This window comes from Xiphophorus couchianus, chromosome 13 (assembly GCF_001444195.1).
Source record: "Xiphophorus couchianus chromosome 13, X_couchianus-1.0, whole genome shotgun sequence".
Taxonomy (NCBI): Eukaryota; Metazoa; Chordata; class Actinopteri; order Cyprinodontiformes; family Poeciliidae; genus Xiphophorus; species Xiphophorus couchianus.
Window position 1 is genome coordinate 8,407,466 of NC_040240.1, and position 20,269 is coordinate 8,427,734.

Sequence of the window (20,269 nt, forward strand, 5' to 3'; positions counted from 1 at the left end):
TCTGAGGGTTTCTGCTCAAACACGGTCACTAACAAATTTCCTGGGATAATAAAGAGCCACGTCTTACAAGAAAATCCAACTTGCTTTATTTCAACCACATCCAAGCAAACACTTCTTCTGTCTTCGTTGGTTGCAGTGTTTGTCTGGGGTTAATTAGAGATGGCTCCACTCAGCTCGAGGCGTTGAATTTCGCATTAGTCTTGATGTTGGCCGATGTAAACCTCACTGCAGCAGTTATCTTCGGCTGAGAGGCTCGGTAACCCAAGCCTGGCTGTTAAGAGCTCCGAGTGTCAACATTGTGGGAAGATATGGCCAGTCGTCTGGCCGACATCCAGGGGCTCTCTGCGCCTGCAGCTCCTCTCCGTGCTGACAGAGATAAGGAGGCTTGATTTGTAGGGAATACATCTGGAAACATTTGTGTTATTTTGATTTTTTTTTTTTTAAATCGTGATCAATTAAAGAGTTTTAGGAAATGGCAAGGAGCTAGAATGTTGTTGAATTAAGGAATTAAAGGGGAGTTTTAAATGCTACCAAAGTCGATGCTTGGATGTCTGATTTGCCACTCAGCTCTGCACGGGTCAGGGGAAAGTTCAGGTGCGGTGGCGACAGGTAGGGTGGGATTATCCTGCAGGACACGGCCGTTCAGTTTCACAAGCCTTTACATCAGTCTGGGTCTGCAAGAAAAGACACACATGAAAATTTTGTCCTAAATCACGTAGTGAAACTTTTGTAGCTCTCGCAAACAAGCGTCCACGTTCGTTGTGAATAGAGTTTTTGACTAAAAGTGAAGAAATTGCCTCCGATTCTGCTCTTCACTTTAAAAGTTTGCCATTAGAGTTGGAGTCGGAGAGGACAAAAGCCACAATGCGGGAGTGGGGACGGAGCCTCTGTCCGACTCGAGTGATTAATAGGTGTGGTGGGGATTTTTCCACGCCCGCTGCTCGGTGTTGACGGAAAACAAGCGCCAAACGGTGCCGAGGGGAGAGAATCTCTTCCGGGCTACGATCTTTTGGCCACATATGCTTTGTGTGCCTGAACCTCGCTCTTTAAAAAAAAATAACATTCTTTGATTTATTTATTTATCTCCAGAACTATTTTACGCACAAACTTGAGTGAGTTGATCCATGTTAGTTTTAATGGGGATCCATGTACTGACTAGCAGGGTCGAGCAGCCTCTCTTTGGTCCCCTCACCTTTCCTTCCCGCCCACCGCTGACTGACAGGCGCCCCTCACGACCACCGGGACGCACAGCCTCTCCGCGTCTGACAGGTAAATGTGGCAACGTTTGGTTTCTATTTACCCCTGCAGCGTGCGCGCCGCGCTGATTGAGGGGGGCTCAGAGGCTGACAAAGTGGTATATACTAATGTACAAGTGTCGCGATGAGAACAGGGGGGGCGGTGTTGAGTTGAGCGCTGTGGAATACACCCATGCAAAGCGAGGCGGAATGAAGAGGAAGCTAAAAGCGCGTTTTGTTTCGTTGCGCTCGGACAGCTTTCCGCCGTGCAAATGTGCTCGAATCTCTGCCGCTCTTTCGGCCACTAAACAGGCACGAAATATATGGCGCTCTAAAAGTGTCAGAAAAGCCCCTTTCTCCCCTCTGAATGGGGCGACACGTGGAAAAGCTGCTTCTCAGTGAGAGGCTTGCTCCTCAGCCAGATACATTGCACTATCACACAGCCCCTCTTTTTTTTTCTTCCTCTTCTTCTTCTTCGTCTTCTTCTTCTTTCTCCCCCCACCCCCTCTCTACAAGCCCGATCCGTTTCTCCTCAGGGGCAATGACTGCCTCCATTAATGATTCACGGGCTCAAATAAAAGGGGATTTAAGTTGACGTTGCGTCACGTGAGCAGAGCGCATAATACCGCGCGGTGTTATGGCACTGGGAAGAAAACCGGAGCCCCGGTCTGGCCATATGATGCAGATTATATGCTGGTTACCCCCACTTTTCGGGATGGGAGTCCTGGCTTTGTAGGGGGTTTTTTTCTTTCTTTTTTTTTTTTTTTTTTTTTTTTTGTGAATATCCAGAAAGAAAAAAAAAAAAGCCGATTTGAACAAACGAGAAGAGGAGAGAAGGATTCCTGGCTTTTGTGGATGTATTCTGTTGTCACGGACGGATATGCGGTTTTTTTTCCACGCGGACGGAGTCAGAGCCCGAGCTTTGGGAGGATGGATTTTATTTTGAGGTATTTCCGCCGATTGTTCATTACTGTCGTGAGTTATTGCTACGCCAGACAGAGGTCAGTCAGTGAAGGGGGTGTGGGGGTGGGTCCTTGTTTTTTTTTGTTTTGTTTTGTTTTGCAGCGCAAGAAATTTTAAGAAGCTGGTAATATGCATAACATAAGTTAACCTAAATAAATGTCATATTTTGTTTGTCCAAATAATCTATTTTATGCGTTCTGTATAATATCCAAAATGCGCAATTAGTTCGAGTGGAATAATTACACCGTTATAGCACAATAAATGACAGAAGAAGCCTCTTTTTTTTGTTGGACAAATAGGCCAGTGTGAGTAAATAAAGCCCCCATTTATCCCGACTTCCAGCAAACACCCAGACAGAAGAGCGCTCCGGCGGTTCAGGGTGTCAACCTGTCCCATAAAACTTTAACAGCCCCATCTCTTTAAGCTGGTTTATGTACCGCGCCCGTGCGTAAACGATGCATCAAGACGATCTCCATAAAAAAAAAGGAAGAGAGAGAGAGAGAGAGGAAAGACGAAGAAGATTTAAAAAAAAAAAAAAATGAAGTAGCTGGTGGCGAGCAGTTGGGGTAGTTGTTGTGTCGCTCCGCCGTGGGGAAATGAGGATATAATGCAAGACGGAGTGCCATCGAGGACCGCCGCGGCCGCGCTGAGGTCACGGCGCTCCGGCTTTGATTTATGGGCGCGGGGACTTTGGGAAGGTGGTGAGCGCCAGCTAATGACTGTTCGATCCTTTTGCGAGAGGAGATGCAACAAAACACTTTATTTGCATACAGGACAATTATTATTATTATTATTATTATTATTATTATTATACTACATGTGTTTTCGCAGCTATGTGCAGAATTTATCAGAGTTTTATGAAGAAGAGTTTCATGGCTTGGGCTTTCATATATCCGTTACTCAAAAATGAAATCTTTTTTTTTTTTTTTTTTGCGTACTGTTATAATAATATTCATCTAAGCATATGTTAAATCGTTTTTTCCCCCCAACCTAAGATTGTGGGCCTAATTTGAGATCCATCAGTTCCTCTTTTTTTTTTTTTTTTTTTTTTTTACATTTTATGGAATTTCTAATATTAAATCCGAAGTTAACCTACTTTAACAAAGAAGTTTGGATTTTGCTCCCGACTAATAAACAAACAAACAAAAAAATCCTACCCATTTCGCTGTTCTAACTTAAGGCTTATGTTGAATTATGCGCCCAAACCTAAACGAATGATAAAACATAAATCTTTCTTAGCTGGTTTCATTTACGTCTCTGCTTTGAATACAAATAAATGACATCAAAATCCACATGAATGTATTTTAAATGAGAGAACATTTCTGAATTAGTCTTTAAAAAAAAGAGAACAAAATAAAGCTCACATAAGCCCGTTGAAGAAAATGTTAAATTGTGCTTTAAGTTGCTAAAGAAAGGGGGGGAAATCCTTTTCTCGTTGCAGAAATCCGGCCGAGTAACTTCAGGCCCGGTCTGGGAAACACCCTGAGCTGCCTTCGGTAAGTCCATACATCTTTACTGATTTATGTTATGAATGCTTGATGGTGATATCCTTATTCAGTTTCTAATAAGTACCACACACACATACACGCGCGCTCGCTTCCCAGTGCGCTCACAAGGCCAGAGAAGCAGAAGCAGAAGCAGAAGCAGAAGCCGTCTATGTATGGCTTGTTGTATATTTCCGTGTAGCAGCAATATGACCAACGCGAGAGCAATATTTCCTTCTCTTCCACTTGTCTTTGTGGTGTAATTTGTCACCATAAAAGTGACGGAGGGGAATCGCGGCTCTTGGAGCGCTGCCTTACTCGCTTAAAAAAAAAAAAAAAAAAACAACCAAAAAACCTACTTTCTGCGAAAGCCATCTGCTTGGAGCCACTACAGCCTGCTGCAAACAGGTTTTTACGTTTTATTTTATTAAAATTTTACGGGTTTTTTTTTTTTTTCTTTTCGACCTTTCCCATGTAGCTTTTTGCTCTTATAACGCTCGACCTCTTAGCCCTCTCCTCGGGCCAAATAAAGAAAAAAGAAAGAAAAGAAGGAAAAAGGACCAAATCAGCGTTTTAGCGTAGAACAAAGAAGTAAATAATTACACAAAGTGGCAGCAGTTGCTTTGTGAAAGAAAAAGGCGAAGTTAGCTTAAAAAAATCCTAATGTGTGATTTCTTTTTTTTTTTTTTTTGTCGCCCACTCAAGACTCCCACGCCGTCCTAGCGTGCGCGCTCTCTCTCCACCTTTCTAATTGTGTCACCGAAATGCTTCTGTCCCACAGCCTGAAAACCAGCGGAGAAGCTTTAGCTGCTGGCCGTGTTTACAGCTGAGAGGGGAGTCATAAATCTAATTCTATCAAGTCTTTCATTCTGGCCGCAAACATTACCATGCAGAGGGATTCCCCGGCTCCCTTCTTCTCCTCTGCTCCACGCTGCGTGTCCTCCCGCTTTGGCCTTTTTGGTGTTGAAACCTCTGCCCATTTTTCATCCCAGTGCTCGAGCTGCTGTGGGTTTTTTTTTTCTTTCTTCTCCCTTTAATATTTAGGAGCTTTGATCAGAACTGCCCTGCAGCTTTCCTTCATAGTTAGCGGGTTCACGTTGAAATGAAAACGAACTGTACGTCCTTGCGCCAAAACAGCAAATTCTGAGAGAGAAGGAAAAAAAAAAGAGAAGAAGAAAAAGTAGGTTAATGATTAAGCCGCCTATAGGAGCGCTTTTATCTCCCATGGAAATGGTAATGCGGCTCTCAGTTTCCCTTTGTTGTTCCGAAAAATCTCCTTGTGTTCATAACTCCTATCTAGGACGCGGTGCAAACGATAAGAAAATGACCTAAAACACCTTTTGGGACGGCGCGTTAGTAACGAGGCAATATTAACGTTATTATTTTCTAGCCGGACTACCTCATTTGGGATGTTGGGGGAGGAGGAGGAGAGGCAACTACTTGATTTGGACTGGCTTTCCAAGGCGCTTGCTTCATTTGCATAATTTTTCTTGTCTACGGTGACGCTCCGGTTCGGGGCAGTTCACTGGTGTCTGCATGGTAACTGCTGAAGGATCTCATAGTCAAGCATAGCCTTGGCTGACGTTAATATTGCCATGAAGCCCTGTCCATTACTCTGCAAGCATGGGAGCAGATAACTCTTCTTATCGCGCTGACCCGACTGCTCACGCCTGCTTTCGCAATCTCGGCGAGTAAGGAGAGAAAAGGAAAGGGGGTCTTCTCTTGCTTCTCTTGGCTCTTCCTTTTTTTTTTTTTTTCCTCCTGTGTGTTGTGCCTGCTAATGCCTGCCTGCATGGCAGGGCGCAGTCTGCCGCTGCTCCTTCAACCCAGTCAGCCCCGCTGCCTTTAAAAGTTTTTTTTTTGTCTGCCCCCTCTTCCTCTGGATTACTGCCTTTGATCGATTTCGTCGCTGAATGAGAAAATATTGCCCGGCGCTCTGCATTCATCGTGAGAGGACAAGGTAAGCAGGGGCCAGAAATAGGCTCCCCTTTCGGTTGTAAATGGTGGAGTTTGTGTGTCGCGGCGGTGATTTATCACCGTACGACTTAAGATCTCGGTTCAGGAAGAGTTCACACGCACACACAGAGTCAGGCGGGCGGATTTTTTCCTGCAGCAGCACAGCTCAAGTCTGCCTTTTGTCTCTCTTTTCTCTGCCATTTATGACTGTCGCAATGGTTCGCAGGGAGATCCAGAGAGGAGAAGCCTCCTTGTACCTTTTACCGGTCATTAGAGAGCGTCTCTCAATCCGCAGTTAGGCTGTGTTGAAAGCAGACGTGGGGTCTCATTTTGGACTTATTTGTCTTTTGGTATGCAAGGCTGCATGGGTCCTGCTTTTATTTTATTTTATTTTTTATCTTTGCTCATGTTTTAACAAAAGCATCCCAGACTAAGGACTGCTTTAGATTTTTTTTTTAAATAAATAAAATAATGAGAAAATTAGTAGTTTATTGGAACCTTGTCGTGATACTGAAAGTTACAGATTTACTATTATTCATAAACAAATAAATAGAATAAAATATAACTGAATCTTTATGGGTAAAACTGTGCTGCATACATTTAAATTTGATATTTAGATATAAAAAAAAATCCCTAAAGGAGACGGAAGCGTGACAATGTATGAAACAGACAAAACAGAGGCAAATCTATTTTAACATTATTATTATTATTATTATTATTATTATTATTATTATTATTATTATTATTATTATTATTATTATTATTATTATTATCTAAGCTATAAAACAATACCACCGGAAAACTTATAGCTCTATTATGAATAAACAGTCTGTTATTCCTGTGTTATTACTGGATCCGCTGCTACAGCAGCAGGCTGTAGTTGTGTCCTCCCTGGGTTTCTTCTCCGCTGTACAACCGGGTTTCTCCTTTTTACGGGGTCCGGCGCTCCCGGCCACTCATATATCAAAACGACGGAGCCGGCAGGAAATTATTATGGACCCTGAGAGGGAAAAAAAAAAAAAAAAGTTCCCACCGTGGTCATAGGAGCGCAGAGATGCCGGTCTGGTTTTTCAGGTTTTCCTCGGGCCTCCTTTTTCATTTATCTTGCAATAAGCAATAAAAAAAAAAAATAGAAAGAGAGAAAAAATATATATATTTCCGATTTTTTTCTGACTGTTCCAGAAGGATTATTTTTCTAGCTGGGAAAAAGAATTTAAAAAAAAAAAAAAAAAAAGTGAACGTCTTTTACCTGCTTACACAGGAAATTAGATATGCTGTTGACAGCCCGGCTGGTAGAATAATATTGTAACAGAAACATTATTTTCCTGTGTGGCAGCCCGCTAACAAGCCGCTTCCACAGCAGGCACTTTCCCCCATAAACTCTACTGTAACTATATTCCCTTTATCCCTCTCGGCTCAGAGTTTTAAACTGTCATCCTGATTCTTGTTAGGCTTTTTAAAAATGATTTGAATGCTTTGGAAAACGTGTTATGCTGTTTGGCACAGATGGTAATGCAAGGTTAGTGTGCGCCTTTGTGTAAGCCATAAGGTAAACGGTAATAGTCCACAGAACTGTTGGCCCTATCTTGCCTCCACAGTCTCCAGTGTCAGGTCTGTATTGAAAAGTAAGATGGATCGCCACCATTTCTCCTCCTCACAGTGCTTCTTGTAACCCTAGGTTCACCCGAGGAGGCCATTGGCGGAGAGGCGTCACGTGACCACGGGGTGCCAATGTTATTCTACGAGGGTGTCAAGACCCTGTCAGTTTCTGAAATAAATATTGGGAAACGGCGAGATGCAAAAGGCGACCTACTACGACAGCTCCGCAATTTACAGTGGCTACCCGTATCAAAGCGCAAATGGCTTCGGTTATGATGCCAATCAGGTCCAATATCCCAGGGCCTCTCATGTGGAAAGCGAGTACCATCGACCCGCCTGCTCCCTGCAGTCTCCCGGCGGCGGCTCTGTTGCTCTGCAGAAGCCAGGGGAGATGGTGGCGGAGGGCTGCGACAGGGCCATTCAGGCGGCGCAGGCCAAGGTTCTCCCCGAAAGCAATCACCAAGCGCCGGTGCCGGTGTCAGGCCCACCGCCTCCCCCTTCGCTGTCCCCCGGCGGAGTCGGCCAAGATGCGAGCAATGGCTCCGGCCAGACCGGCGCAGCCAAGAGCGGCTCTCCGACCTCCGGTACCCGCAGCAAACAGATCTTCCCCTGGATGAAGGAGTCCCGTCAGAACACCAAGCAGAAACCCGCCAGTAGCTCCAGTTCAGGTACAAGCTGCCGCGGACACACGAACCCTGATCGTTACCTTCAATACACAGGGGTGGTAGAGAGGGGTGGGCAGGTAGGGAGGTGGGCAAACCGCAACAGAGCATTAGTTTGCTTCCTGGGAAGGTCATGTTGTGTAATTGTCTGAGCTGTGGCATTTTAGGTGAACCATTTGTTGTAACAAATCATTTGATGAAGCCACATCCTGCGAAGATTGGGCCCACTTTTTATTGATGGTGTTAATATTCCACCATCATCCAGCATAAATGCAGGCAGCGGAAGGTGGAGGGAAAAGCAGCAGATCCCTCCTTTTGTTGTCCCCATGCCCTCCAGCTGACCTGTCCCTACTGTAAACACACATCTCCGCTGATCACATAATGTTCCCGGAGAGACAGCAAACAAACACACACAACAGTTGTTTCAGTTTGTCCTGCTGTTTTGATTAGAGGGGAAACTCAGTGGGTCAGTGTTTTGGGGGGTAAAGGAGCAGGTCAGAGGAGGGGTGGGGTATTTACTCAGAGCCAACCTAAAACGTTAAAGATGCTCATCTTCCCATGACCCGCTGCACATATTGTGGCTGGTTTTTTTAACATGTTTGCGATTATTTTATTTTTTTTCACAAAATGAGACAATTATAGTTAGAGGTTTGATTTTCAGGCTTAATTAATAAAGCTCTTCCATGGACAGAGCGCCGATCCTGATGACATCTATGGAGACTAAGAATGTGGTCACTCAGGTTTAGTTAAAAACAAAGTCATATCTGAGCTTATTTGTCTATGGAAACTTGGCAATTTACTACATTTCAAACACATTTGATGCATTATAGACAGCATTGAGCAAACAGAACACAGTGATTCACTTGAGGCATCGCCTTATGTTCATATAACCTGTTTATGCATCCCAAGTCTCTTTGCTTAAATCTCTCTTTGGCTAATTTAAATCATAAGAACTAGAAAAGTCACTTTTCCTTCTGAAATTAACAAATGATGAGCCGTGGAAGAAATCAATTAGATGTTCATGTCAGTTAATAAAGTGCAGACCAACATCGCACTTTCATATATTTTTTTCTAATAAATTTTAGAAGAATTTGACATAAATCTTAAAACAAATTTCCACTGATTTTGTAAGAGATGGGCTACACGCTTACATGCTTTCAGTATGAATTTAAACATTTTGCACACAACTTAAAAAATCAACTAAGGAGTTGCTTTTTTATGGATGTATGGATGTATTGTCACAATATGTTGACAATACAATATGCATTGAGGCAACCTGAAAATTCTGGTGTAAATATTAAGTTAGCGATGGTCTTCAGAAACACATAGGTTTTTGAGTTCTAACTCAAAAACCTATGTGGCTCCACTGTGAGTTTGAAAATTCTACATCGAGAAAGTTGTCCTTTCAGCACATTTTAGGCAAAAGCAACACAACTACAGCGATCTGAGTGGTATTCAAAAGTGGTAATGAACCAAACTAAGCATTCAGGTGTGCACCTTGTCTGACAATCTATATTAATGGTTGAAATTCCAGCGTTATGGTTTCACAGTCAGTTCGACAGGTCTGGATATGGCATTAATACACATTTTCTAAGAACAACGAAGATATGATCTGAGGTCTCAAACGCTTGCAAATTTTTTCTTTTCATTGAGTGAAATTATATTTTCAGTTATACAAATTTTGCCTGAAAAGCACCTAAAAATCCAAAAGTAATCGTGGCTTCAAAGTGAGTTTAAAAAGTATGTGTAACAAGACGAAGAGGTCATCTATTACACACATATTACGCCCTCGATTCAAATGTCTAATCCTTGCCAGGTCGGCCAGACTTATCTTGGGATTTCAATGTGTTTATCGCTCCATATTTTTTTAAAGAAATTTGTATTTTGTAGATATTGTATTTTAAAGTACTAGAGAAATTGCATGAACTAATATTTAAGTAACGATTTAATTTCTTGAATATCTGTTGAAAATGATGATGTCATGGCCCAAGCACAAACTTTATGGGACTTTTTGATTAGTCTCAAAAGTTGCTTCTGGGAAAGTTGCCAAGAGTTGTGCATGTTCCAGATGTAAATTTAATATTCATTGGGATTATTTTTAACATGTCAATGCGTATTAGTATTAGCAACACAAGCAACAGCAATGTATTTGTATGCACAGAAAATAAAAGGAAGATTCTCACAAGCTGGAAGTTGGACAGTGCTATGTGCACTATATGAGTTACCGTAAAAAGTGCTAAAAAAATACTTGAGCAACTTTGCTATATTTTCTTTGCACAAAAACAAAAACATATTGGATAATAAATCCCTAAGTGTTCCAGTCAAAACAGTAACGTCAGGGCTTTTCTCAGGGTTTGTTTAATATACTTATTAGAACTCCAAAGTGCCCATTTCCAAGTACAACAGGAGCACACACCCCAACCGTCAACCACAAGCACCTCAGGCTCAACAACACCAAGCCTTGAGGGCATATTCCAAACCCGCCTTCTTGTTTCTGTTGTTTTTTGGTAACTGCATTTTACTCTGCCACATGCTAGGCATTCACTGTTACTATCACATTTAGGGTAAATATTTATGTGCAGATGGAGGAAGAAATTACTAGGAAGAATACTGTCTATATGAAACATTTTAGAAAGAATACTAAACAAATCATTACATAGTTCCAGAAAAAAAACTAAGAACCTTGAAGTTAACAAGTACCTTGAATCACTTTATTGTACGTTGTGTCAAAGGAATCTGTGTGGTTAGGGCACCAACACCATCTCTAGCCCGGGGCCCCACTTCCTCCTAATGCCGGCCCTGCTTCCATTGTTTTTACAGCACTATTCTTTATACAAATCTTTAACATTATTAAACATAGCATATTAGAAATTAATTCATAAATATTTATCACTAATCAGCATTTTGTCTTCCATTCCACAGTCAACATTTACATATGGGCTCATACGGGTAGGAAACGGGCTGAAATATGTGCTCCATAATTAATGGTTTTTAGTTGGGATACTGACCTCATACTTACTGCTTATATAACTTTGACAGAGGAAAAACTCTGTGATCCGTGGATCATGTGCTGCTCAGTTTATACCGATTTGCACCACATCTGTTTTAGAACCAGCTAAGATATAATGTCTGAATTGTTTTGTACTTGTTTTTATTTTGGATTCAAACCATGTGGATCTAATATAAAAAGTTTTTTTTTTTTTCTTTTTTCGGAGCGCGAGACCATTTAGAACCCACCCAAACTAAGCCAGATCCTAATGGGGCCTGCATGCACATATTGGCTGAGCCTAAGCTAAGAGCCATTTCTTCTTCTCCTGTGTGCAGACTTCTCTTTCATCTGTGCAATATCATTACGCCTCGGGTTATGTCATGTTGCATTCCTCCTACCTCAGGTTTAGGAGACAGGTAGTGAAATTTATTAAGTGTTGGCCGGCTGCCACCGCAAGTGGATATGACCTTAGGATTCTGCAGGCAAGTTCCAGCCTCTTAAAGCTTATCAGCGAGGGCAAGATGAGCAGTTTTATAAACCCTGAAGAATCTATAAATGCTTGTGCTTGCATTATGCGCCTGTTATGCAGTGTGACTTTCGGGGCAGGATGAGGGTCAAAATGTTTTTGTATAGGAAACCAGGGTTACACATCAGATAGTGACCCAGTTTTCTACAATTGCATTTCTGGTTAGTGCTCGCACATGTAGGCACATTGATTGTTAATTGTCTCACGGTCCCCTGATGATAACCCCTGCGTTGGGTGTGAATTTATCAAAATGTTGAGATGTTTGCTCCACATTGGCTGCAGATCTTAGGAGATGAAAAACTGTACTTTAATGGGCATATTTATCTAATAGAGAGCTCTATCACCACCACCACCCCCTCCTGATTGCAGGGTTTCACTATCAGTGTACGTGTTGTCACCCAGTTCTGCTCCCACTCTCACTCTCCTGTGTCTTGCGTCTGTGTTTCTCTCCGTGTGCCTATAATGGGTCACTGATTGACGCCCTCCTTCTCCTTCTCCCTGACAGTGGAGAGTTGCCCAGGAGACAAGAGTCCCCCGGGGTCAGCAGCATCAAAGAGGGCCCGGACAGCTTACACCAGCGCGCAGCTCGTGGAGCTGGAGAAGGAGTTCCACTTCAACCGGTACCTGTGCAGGCCCAGGAGGGTGGAGATGGCCAACCTGCTTAACCTCACGGAGAGACAGATCAAAATCTGGTTCCAAAACCGACGGATGAAGTACAAAAAGGATCAGAAGGGCGTCGGGATGATGCCGTCTCCTGGCGGACAGTCTCCACGGAGCCCAGTAGGCCCACCGTCCGGTGGGGGCGGCGGTGGAGGGAGCGGATACCTCAACTCTATGCATTCTCTCGTTAACAGTGTACCGTACGAGTCCCAGTCTCCAACCTCTTACAATAAAACTCATCAAAATGCGTACGGTATGGCTACGTCATATCCCCCTTCTCTGAGCAACTCCCTCAACAGCTGCCCACCCCCCCAGAAGAGGTACCCTGGGACGGACTCGGCCACGCCCGAGTATGACGCGCACCACCCACTGCACGGCAACGGCAACTATGGCACGCACATGCAGAGCAGCCCCGTCTACGTCGGCGGAGGCTACATCGACTCTGTGCCCAGCTCCGGGGCCTCAGTTTTCGGTCTCACCCACCTCCCTCACCCGCCTCCTCCGTCCGCGAGCATGGAGTACAACGGGGCGATTACGATGGGCAACAGCGGCGGTCAGCATCACGGCGTGTGTGATGCGACGCCGACGTACACAGACCTAACGCCGCACTACTCTCAGGGAAGAATCCAGGAAGCGCCCAAACTGACGCATCTGTAGCATGCGGCGCAAGCCTGGATCACTCCGCCCCATTGTCTCGTCCAAGCTCCAGACATATCCCCCTGCTTTGTTTCTGCGCCTCCTCATGGCTCCCGCCTTCTCCTTTTGCCTTTTATTGTTTGTTTGTGTTCTCTATAGTTTCATGTGTGAAGTAGCGTAGGACAAATAATCACGACTTGCTTGAATTTTCCTCTATTTGCTTGTGTCATTGTCTCACCAAGACATTTATGTACCATAGAGTGTCTATAGAGCCGAACGGAGGGAGGGAAGAAGGGCATAGCATATCCATAGGCTTATTTAATCTTTTCCTTTTTTTGAAACGTCTTTTTAAAAATCTCAAACAGGGTATTATGAACACATGTTATTCATTTTCAATGTGAAACTGTCCGTCTTTATTTATCCGCAATTGAAGAATGATGTTTTTTTTTGTTTGTTTTTTTTGCATTCTGTTGCACTTGTGTACAAAACGAACATTAAGAGCCAGGAGCTGGGAATGTGAGGAGATTACATTTAAAACAAAGGGTCATGAACTTGCACAGCCTCCCCTTTTGCTTCTGTTTTGTTCCATTGGTCTTTTTAAATGTTATTTATTCAGACTCCAATAGTATTATTTGACGCCCCTCCATCTCTGTCTGCAAGGGGAGAAGGTTGGTGGAGAAACTAGTGCCATGTTCGGCCCATATATGCAGCCATGTCACTTAGATTGCAGGTTTTCCAATTTGTTTCTTTCTTAGTATTATTATTATTATTATTCGAGGAGGTGTTTCTGTTTTGTCAGCGAATGAAAAAAGAAACCAATCAGTCATGCAATAAGGGTGGAAAGAAGGACACACGTTTGCAGTTTCTTTATTGAATAAAAAGCAAAACACATCATCATTTTTTTTTCTTCTTCTCGATGTCAAACATTCCACGGTGCTCCAGTTCGAAGAAACAAATAAAAGCATTGATGTGAAAAAAAAAACAAACAGAACAAAACAACATAAAAAAACAGATCCACCCGTTTTAATTTTAAAATTTGCAAGCAGTTTCACATTTACATGATCACATAATGCTGTTTAATTTAACCCCAAAAATAGATATCTGAAAATGAAAAGGGGTTATCAGCGATGGTATGGAATCATCGGTAAAGCAGCATAAAACATAACGCTCTTTTTAAACTACAAATATTATATTCAAGAAGTACATTTCACAAATTAAAGTCCTACCAGAAATTTCTAAAACTAATTTAAAGAGTCCAAACTGCTCCGCATTAAATCTCTTTTTAAAAAAAAAAAAAAAAAAGAACAAATCGCAGATTAAAAGAAAAAAAGAAAAAAAAAAACATTTGATCTATTTACTCTCTCTTCCTTGAAGGTGGGCCCCCTTCTCTTTCCCAGCGCGTCTCTCTCATCTGCGTGGGCACATCCATAATAATAAAAATGTCACCCGGGTCTTCGTGGAGGGTTCTGCGGAGACAACAAGCCAAATGAGAAATCGTTTAAAAATAATCCCGCCTGTGTGCAGAGCCAGTCAAACGCCGCTCACAGAGGACGCACTCTAAAGTACAATAATCAGGGACCTTATTTGCTCAATCAGACCCTGAAATGTGCAGATTTTGATGCGTAAAACCGGCCAAACCACGACTGGAGGGAAAACAAGTGCTAGACATAGATGGCTGCAAATATTTTATGTTGGTATTTTTATCTTCAAAATTAAATGCCAAACTAAAATATTACAAATAATTCCAATTTTTTTTTTTTTTTTTTTTGCTGTTTTTGTTGATTGCAATAATTATCTTATTTGTTTTTAACGACATTACAATACGCAAGCCAGGAGCAAAGGTGTTGAAAGCAGAAGGCCATCGAAATAAATCTGTGCCAAGATACTTATCCACAACGAACCTCTGACGGATTTTGTTTAGTTCTCATAATATTTGCTCGCATTAATGTATTTTTTTCTTCTGTTTATTTTTCCGACTCTCATTTTCAACCTAGCGTGATTGATATCAGAGGGCACGAACATCACCAGCCCTGACATATGGTTAGCAGGGAAACCTAGAACAATTGAAGCATGGTGTGTCACCGAGGGGGGAAAAAAAGGGCCAGTGCTGTGAGTATTTCTGTATCCAAAACAGAAACACGCATGCACACGCGTTACGCAGCAGGACAGCGATTTGACCCACATGCGCCAAACGCAGGTAGCACACAAATAAATTGTGTCTAAATTCAAAATTGAGCACACACTCGGTGTTTTCTCTTTGCATTCGTGTGAAACTGCGCCCTAAATCACTCCTGCTCTAAAGATAAGTGTGTGGGACGCAACGGGCTCCCCTAAATGCCGCCACCCACTCCTGTCCGTGCACACAAAGCCTGCGCGCAATTCCAAAATAGCCATCAGTCTCTTCTCTTAGCAACTCGCTACTGCTCCATTCGCAGACTTGCAAGTCTTAGGAAAAGGAAAAAAACAACAACAACAAAACAAACAGAAAAAAATTAGAATTTAAACATAAAAGCCAGGTGGGGAAACCAGCCTTACCACATACTCACCGATGGCTCTTAGAGAGGCAATGGTCGCATCTTGTGTGACTAGATTCCTTTTTTTTTTTCTTGTTCTTAAAAAGAAAGAAAAAAAATCCCTCCAGCGACAAACAGACTACCAGTGCGAGCAGAAACCGGTTCTAATCTGAGTGACCACTGTTTCTCGGCGCTTCCTGGCTGCATTTGATCCGGGGGAGAGTTAGAAGCCTTAAATGTGTTGTGAGGGCACCGAGCTGTCAGACCTTTTGGCGAGTAAGATTGATCGCGCACAGGCTTCCAGGACTCTTTGTTTGGTATATAAGCAACAAACTGAGAGAGAGGCCTTCCACTTCTTCTCCTTCTCTACTTCCCCTCTTCTTACTCAATAAGCCACATACAGATATATATTTTTGTGGACGAAAAATACCCCATGTACTTCCAGACGAATAAAAAAAAGGGGGGTGGGGGGGATCTCCTGAATGGTGCTTTTACAGATTCTTCTAGAAGAGCCATATGAAACTGAGCACAAATAAGGGAAGAGAGCAGCTCAATAGCATTCCCATCAGCATAATAACGCTGGCAAATAGATTTCGTTGTAAAAGGTCGATTGTAACAGTGTTTATGCTTGCTCCATGACCATTTCAGGTAGGAAGGATAATAGAAATACATTGGGAAGCTCATTCCCCTCCCACCCACCCACCCCAAGCAAGTGTGGCAATGTCCGTCCAATAAATCTTTGCTTTATGCAGCCTGGTGGCTTTGCGCTCCTGACATGAAAACAAGACTATTTCCAACGCTGCTTTTAAAGGAATGCAGTAATCGTGGCTGCTTTGAGTCATCAAAAGAGATTCTGTGTTTCGTCACGGGTTTATGAGCTCGACGTTTTAGTGGAATGAACGAAAATGTGCCTTAATGCTACTGTTACATGGCTCCAAACACTAGACCCGTATAAACGTCTTTTAAAGGTCTATTTGAGGCTTGTCTATTCTTGTTTTGGTTTAGCGCCTGAAATACGCCGACAGTCGAAGTAATTTTTAAGGTATCGGCTCCGTTCAGATTTTTTCTTTTTATAAACAAATATTTTTGAAATTTAGGCCAGGTTAGCCCATTTGATCACCACCAATCACATTTCAACCTCATTTAATTAAGCATCTCTGTCCCTCTTTCACTTTTCAGAACATTGTCTTATTCGTGAGATAATTTCTTTGTCTATTCAACAAAAAACAACAACAAAAAAAATAATAATAATATTTGGTAATCAAAACCATTTTTAACGTAACAGATGTCTTTTAACGTCTGACTTTTCAGCTGCATTTTTAGGCTGTTTAGATGGTAAACCATGGCATCTGTTATGTATTTGTCCACGAGTTTGACCATTTATAACCCAGAACCTTTCACTTCTCCAGCACATTTCCACGTTGTTTAGATACAGGGTGACCCATTTTCTATTTTAGCCGTTTAACCACGTTTTCAATATAGTTTTGATTCTAAGTGTCCTTGCATAGGACTGTCTAGAAATGGGAGGCAGATATGTATTTTTATTTTTCCTGTTTAGTGGTAAAGGGTTGATCGTGTTAACACAAGTGTACGACAAAGGTTCGCCTTTTTTTGAACACCACTTGGTCATTGTCCAAGAAAATAATCAGAAGTTAACGGAGCCCAGCAGACGCCTTTGAGTGGGCGGTCTTTTCGTATTTCGACTTGTTTGGACGGAAGACAACACGACCTGATGTCTTATGAACGAAGCTTTGCTCCGGGAAAAAAGTTGACCATTTGAACTAAATTTGGGTTAGAGGGTCTGTCTTTGTATCAAACAATGGTGACCGATTGAGAAAAGTGAACGTTTTGTTATCAGTGAGCGTGCTCTGCCCCTCACCTGAACCGCTTTAAATCAACCACATTCTCACTTTGCTCAATTACAATTCAACGAAACTTTACTTAGTGGAATAATTTGGGCAATTCCTCAATTGCAAAAAAAAAAATAAATAAATAAAGAAAAAAAAGTTGACGAAGTTTAGATGTTTTCATAATAAATGGCCATATTTGTCAGTTTTGTCAAATCATGTGGATTTTGATGTTTTACAGCTTTAATTAATGCTTAACAACTTACGTAGGTTCTGATTGCAAAACTCTTAAGTTTTCAAGTTTATTTTTCACCCCCAGAGCTTAAATATGAAGAGCTACTAGCGTGAAATGTGTCTGTGTCTCTCTCTGTGTGTGTGTGTGCTTTGTGATGTATGCGTGTGTGTGTGTGTGTGTGTGTGCTGGGGGCGTTCTCGACTGACATCCTCAAACAATACGAGAAAGAGGAGTGCACGAATCCGCGCACCCTGAGCTGGTCTCCTTCCCTGTAATAGAGAGCGTCAGGCGCTTCTTAAAAAACACATTTTGTGGCTTAGTGGACTGGACTGGAGGAGCGAGGCGAGGACGAGCTGAGCGGACAGAGATGTAAATAAAAACAGTCGTGCATGGCCCAGCTGAGCGAGGACTTTTCTCTTTTTTCCCCCCCCCTTTTGGATCAATCAGGCAGAGAGTGGCTTCTTTTGATTAAGCCCCAAATTGTCATTGGGCAGAGGTAATCATGTGACAGGCAATTCGGTCCAATTTCAACCTTGTCTCCATGAATTCTATAGTTTAATGGTAGCTCGGTCCCCATACGGCCGTAATCACTGAAATAGAAAAAAAACCCCACATCAGGGGATTTATTTTTAAATATATATTTCTTTTTTTTCTTCTTCTTCTTCTTCTTCATCGTCCTCACTGAGCCGCAACGTTTATAAAAATACGGCGCCGCAAACTTTCCTCGGCTCTCAGGGAGCGGAGATGAATTACGAATTCGAGCGAGAGAGCGGTTTTATCAATAGTCAGCCGTCGCTTGCTGAGTGCCTGACATCTTTCCCCCCTGTCGCTGATTCATTTCAAAGTTCATCAATCAAGAGCTCGACGCTTTCACGCCCGACACTGATTCCTCCTCCCTTCGAACAGACCATCCCCAGCCTGAACCCGGGCAGCCATCCGCGGCACGGTCGGCCCAGACACAGCCCCGATGGCTGCAGCCCGCTGCCTACCGCCTCCTTACCCCCGGAGTACCCGTGGATGCGGGAGAAGAAAGCCTCCAAGAAGAACCATCAAGTGTCGAACTCCACCACCGCTGCTGCCGCCGCCGCCACCACCATCTCCAACGGACCAGTGTGCTTCTCCCCGAAAGGTGAGTGAATCCTAACCGACAACGCCTTCACTATCTGTTGCTGCATTTGGAGCCACCCGGGCCCCTACTAGGACAGACAATAAATGCGGATGAATAAAAAAAAAAAAACAACAAAAAAAACATATGCTTGAGTATAGCTTTATTCTGGTGGATGAATATGAGTGTGAAGTGTGTGGGGGGTGGGAAAGTTTGGGTAAAGTTTGGTGATGTAAGATGATTTATTCCCCTCGGCGAGGCAGAGTTTTGATGTGTGACAGTAATGAAGAGTGATGGAGTGCCTTTGCCGAGGAGGGCAGCTGGAGCATTCATTAGACTCCCACACCAGGATGGACCTCAGTGTTTTAGGGCGCTTTACGCACATGAAGGCACCTATTTTATTCCATAAAAGAATCAAATGAGGAGTTTATATCCATACAGGCATTATGTTTGGGTAAAATGTGCAGGTTAACGGCTCCAGCGGCCATTTTGCTTCATGTAAAACTCAAGAATGTCGCATTTATTGGCAGCGGGGTTATACAATTGTTGTATCCTACTTTAAAAAAAAAAACCTTTTTAAGAATCTCCTTGCTGTTTATTTTTCAGGTTCGCCTGAGATCGTGGAGGGAGCGGCTGGAGGAGGGGGCTCCCGCAGGCTGAGGACCGCATACACCAACACGCAGCTGCTGGAGCTGGAGAAGGAGTTCCACTTCAACAAGTATCTGTGTCGGCCGAGGCGGGTGGAGATCGCGGCCCTGCTGGATCTGACCGAGAGACAGGTCAAGGTGTGGTTCCAGAACCGGCGCATGAAGCACAAGCGCCAGACTCAGACCAAGGAGAACCACGGAGGGGGAGACGCGAAGGGCCCCGGAGCCGACGACGGCATCCACAGCGAGGAGGACGAGGAGGGGAGCGGCCTGCTGTACGAGCAGAGTGGGCCCCTCCTGGAGAGAGATACCTGCTCCTTTCAGAACAACACACAGCAGCAGCCGCAGCAGCAGCAGCAGCTTCACAATAATGGAGAGGCGGCAAGCTATGACAAAAATCTGAAACATTTTCCCAACCCGTCACCCACTGTTCCGGGCTGTATGTCAACAATGGGCCCCGGATCGGCATCTGGGCCGGACAATGGCGACAGCCCCTCAGCCCTGGATGTTTCTTTGCACGACTTTCAGCCTTTCTCCTCGGATTCCTGCCTGCAGCTCTCGGACACAGCCTCGCCGAGCTTGTCGGAGTCTCTGGATAGCCCCGTGGACATCTCCGCGGACACGTTCTATTTTTTCTCGGAGTCGCTGACCACAATCGACCTGCAGCATCTGAACTATTAACTCAGAAACAAAGAAAATCCTTCAAATTTTCCTTGTTTGTGTGTGTGTGTGTGAGAGAGAGAGAAAGAGGGAGAGAGAGAGAGAATGTGTGTATGAAATCAGGCTACGAAGGCATTAATTCACATTGTTTGTATGTGCGGCACATTTATTCTCTTGATATTTGACTTGACGATTAATACAAGGTAAGGACGGAACTAACTCACTGAAATAGCTCTGCTTATAGCTTAATTACCATAGCAACTTGATCACTTGGAATAGAAATTACAAGTGTGTGGGTGTTAAGAGGGAAAGTGTGTGTGTGTGTGTGTGTGTGTGTGTGTGTGTGTGTGTGTGTGTGTGTGTGTGTGTGCGTGTGTGTGTGGGTGCGTGTGGGTGTGTGTGTGAGAGAGAGAAAGTAATCTAACAGTGTTAGGTCAATGCGGAACCGGGTCGTTTTTTATTTTTGTATAGTTTTCTTGGATATTTTTGTTAGAATACAAACTAACTTGCTACAATCCTTCTGCTTGTGTTTGACTCTTTTCTTTTTAACAT

General features: G+C 43.3%; 2 protein-coding genes and 2 long non-coding RNA genes across 11 annotated transcripts in view; 2 read left to right on the forward strand and 2 right to left on the reverse strand.

Annotated features, from left to right (window-relative positions):
• Nucleotides 1-13,607, forward strand: part of hoxa3a (homeobox A3a) — a 33,591-nt gene extending 19,984 nt beyond the window's left edge. For 4 of the 7 annotated variants that reach the window (XM_028035429.1, XM_028035427.1, XM_028035433.1 and 1 more), the window contains 3 exons: nucleotides 3,640-3,694; nucleotides 7,317-7,905; nucleotides 11,920-13,607. In XM_028035429.1, coding sequence (XP_027891230.1) covers nucleotides 7,434-7,905; nucleotides 11,920-12,731 — 1,284 coding nt within the window. In that variant the 5' untranslated portion in view covers nucleotides 3,640-3,694; nucleotides 7,317-7,433 and the 3' untranslated portion in view covers nucleotides 12,732-13,607. Of the gene's footprint in view, nucleotides 1-700; nucleotides 1,270-1,996; nucleotides 2,183-3,639; nucleotides 3,695-5,534; nucleotides 5,643-7,316; nucleotides 7,906-11,919 lie in introns of those variants that run through there. The other 3 variants (XM_028035431.1, XM_028035432.1, XM_028035428.1) reach the window with 3 other exon arrangements.
• On the reverse strand, nucleotides 64-4,797 carry LOC114155519 (uncharacterized). The gene is made up of 2 exons (XR_003597764.1): nucleotides 4,569-4,797; nucleotides 64-674 (listed from the first exon to the last, which is right to left on the reverse strand). It is a non-coding gene; the product is annotated as an uncharacterized LOC114155519 (long non-coding RNA).
• LOC114155520 (uncharacterized) lies at nucleotides 13,165-16,357 on the reverse strand. Its single transcript, XR_003597765.1, has 2 exons — nucleotides 15,257-16,357; nucleotides 13,165-14,176 (listed from the first exon to the last, which is right to left on the reverse strand). It is a non-coding gene; the product is annotated as an uncharacterized LOC114155520 (long non-coding RNA).
• On the forward strand, nucleotides 14,514-20,234 carry LOC114155516 (homeobox protein Hox-A2a). 2 transcript variants are annotated; one of them, XM_028035435.1, is made up of 3 exons: nucleotides 14,514-14,819; nucleotides 18,212-18,434; nucleotides 19,017-20,234. In XM_028035435.1, exons 1-3 carry the CDS (start codon nucleotides 14,781-14,783, stop codon nucleotides 19,736-19,738), a joined length of 984 nt encoding a protein of 327 aa, XP_027891236.1. In that variant the 5' UTR covers nucleotides 14,514-14,780; the 3' UTR covers nucleotides 19,739-20,234. The 2 variants fall into 2 exon arrangements, with proteins under 2 accessions (XP_027891236.1, XP_027891235.1); XM_028035434.1 differs by lacking the exon at nucleotides 14,514-14,819 and having other exon boundaries at nucleotides 17,204-18,434.
• The last annotated feature ends 35 nt before the right edge of the window (nucleotides 20,235-20,269 follow it).

Excerpts from the sequence above, each read along its gene's own strand:
- LOC114155516 (XM_028035434.1), top strand. The coding sequence starts at position 18,050 with ATGAATTACGAATTCGAGCGAGAGAGCGGTTTTATCAATAGTCAGCCG. Across the intron at positions 18,435-19,016 it reads AGTGTGCTTCTCCCCGAAAG|GTTCGCCTGAGATCGTGGAG; the intron begins GTGAGTGAATCC and ends TTTATTTTTCAG.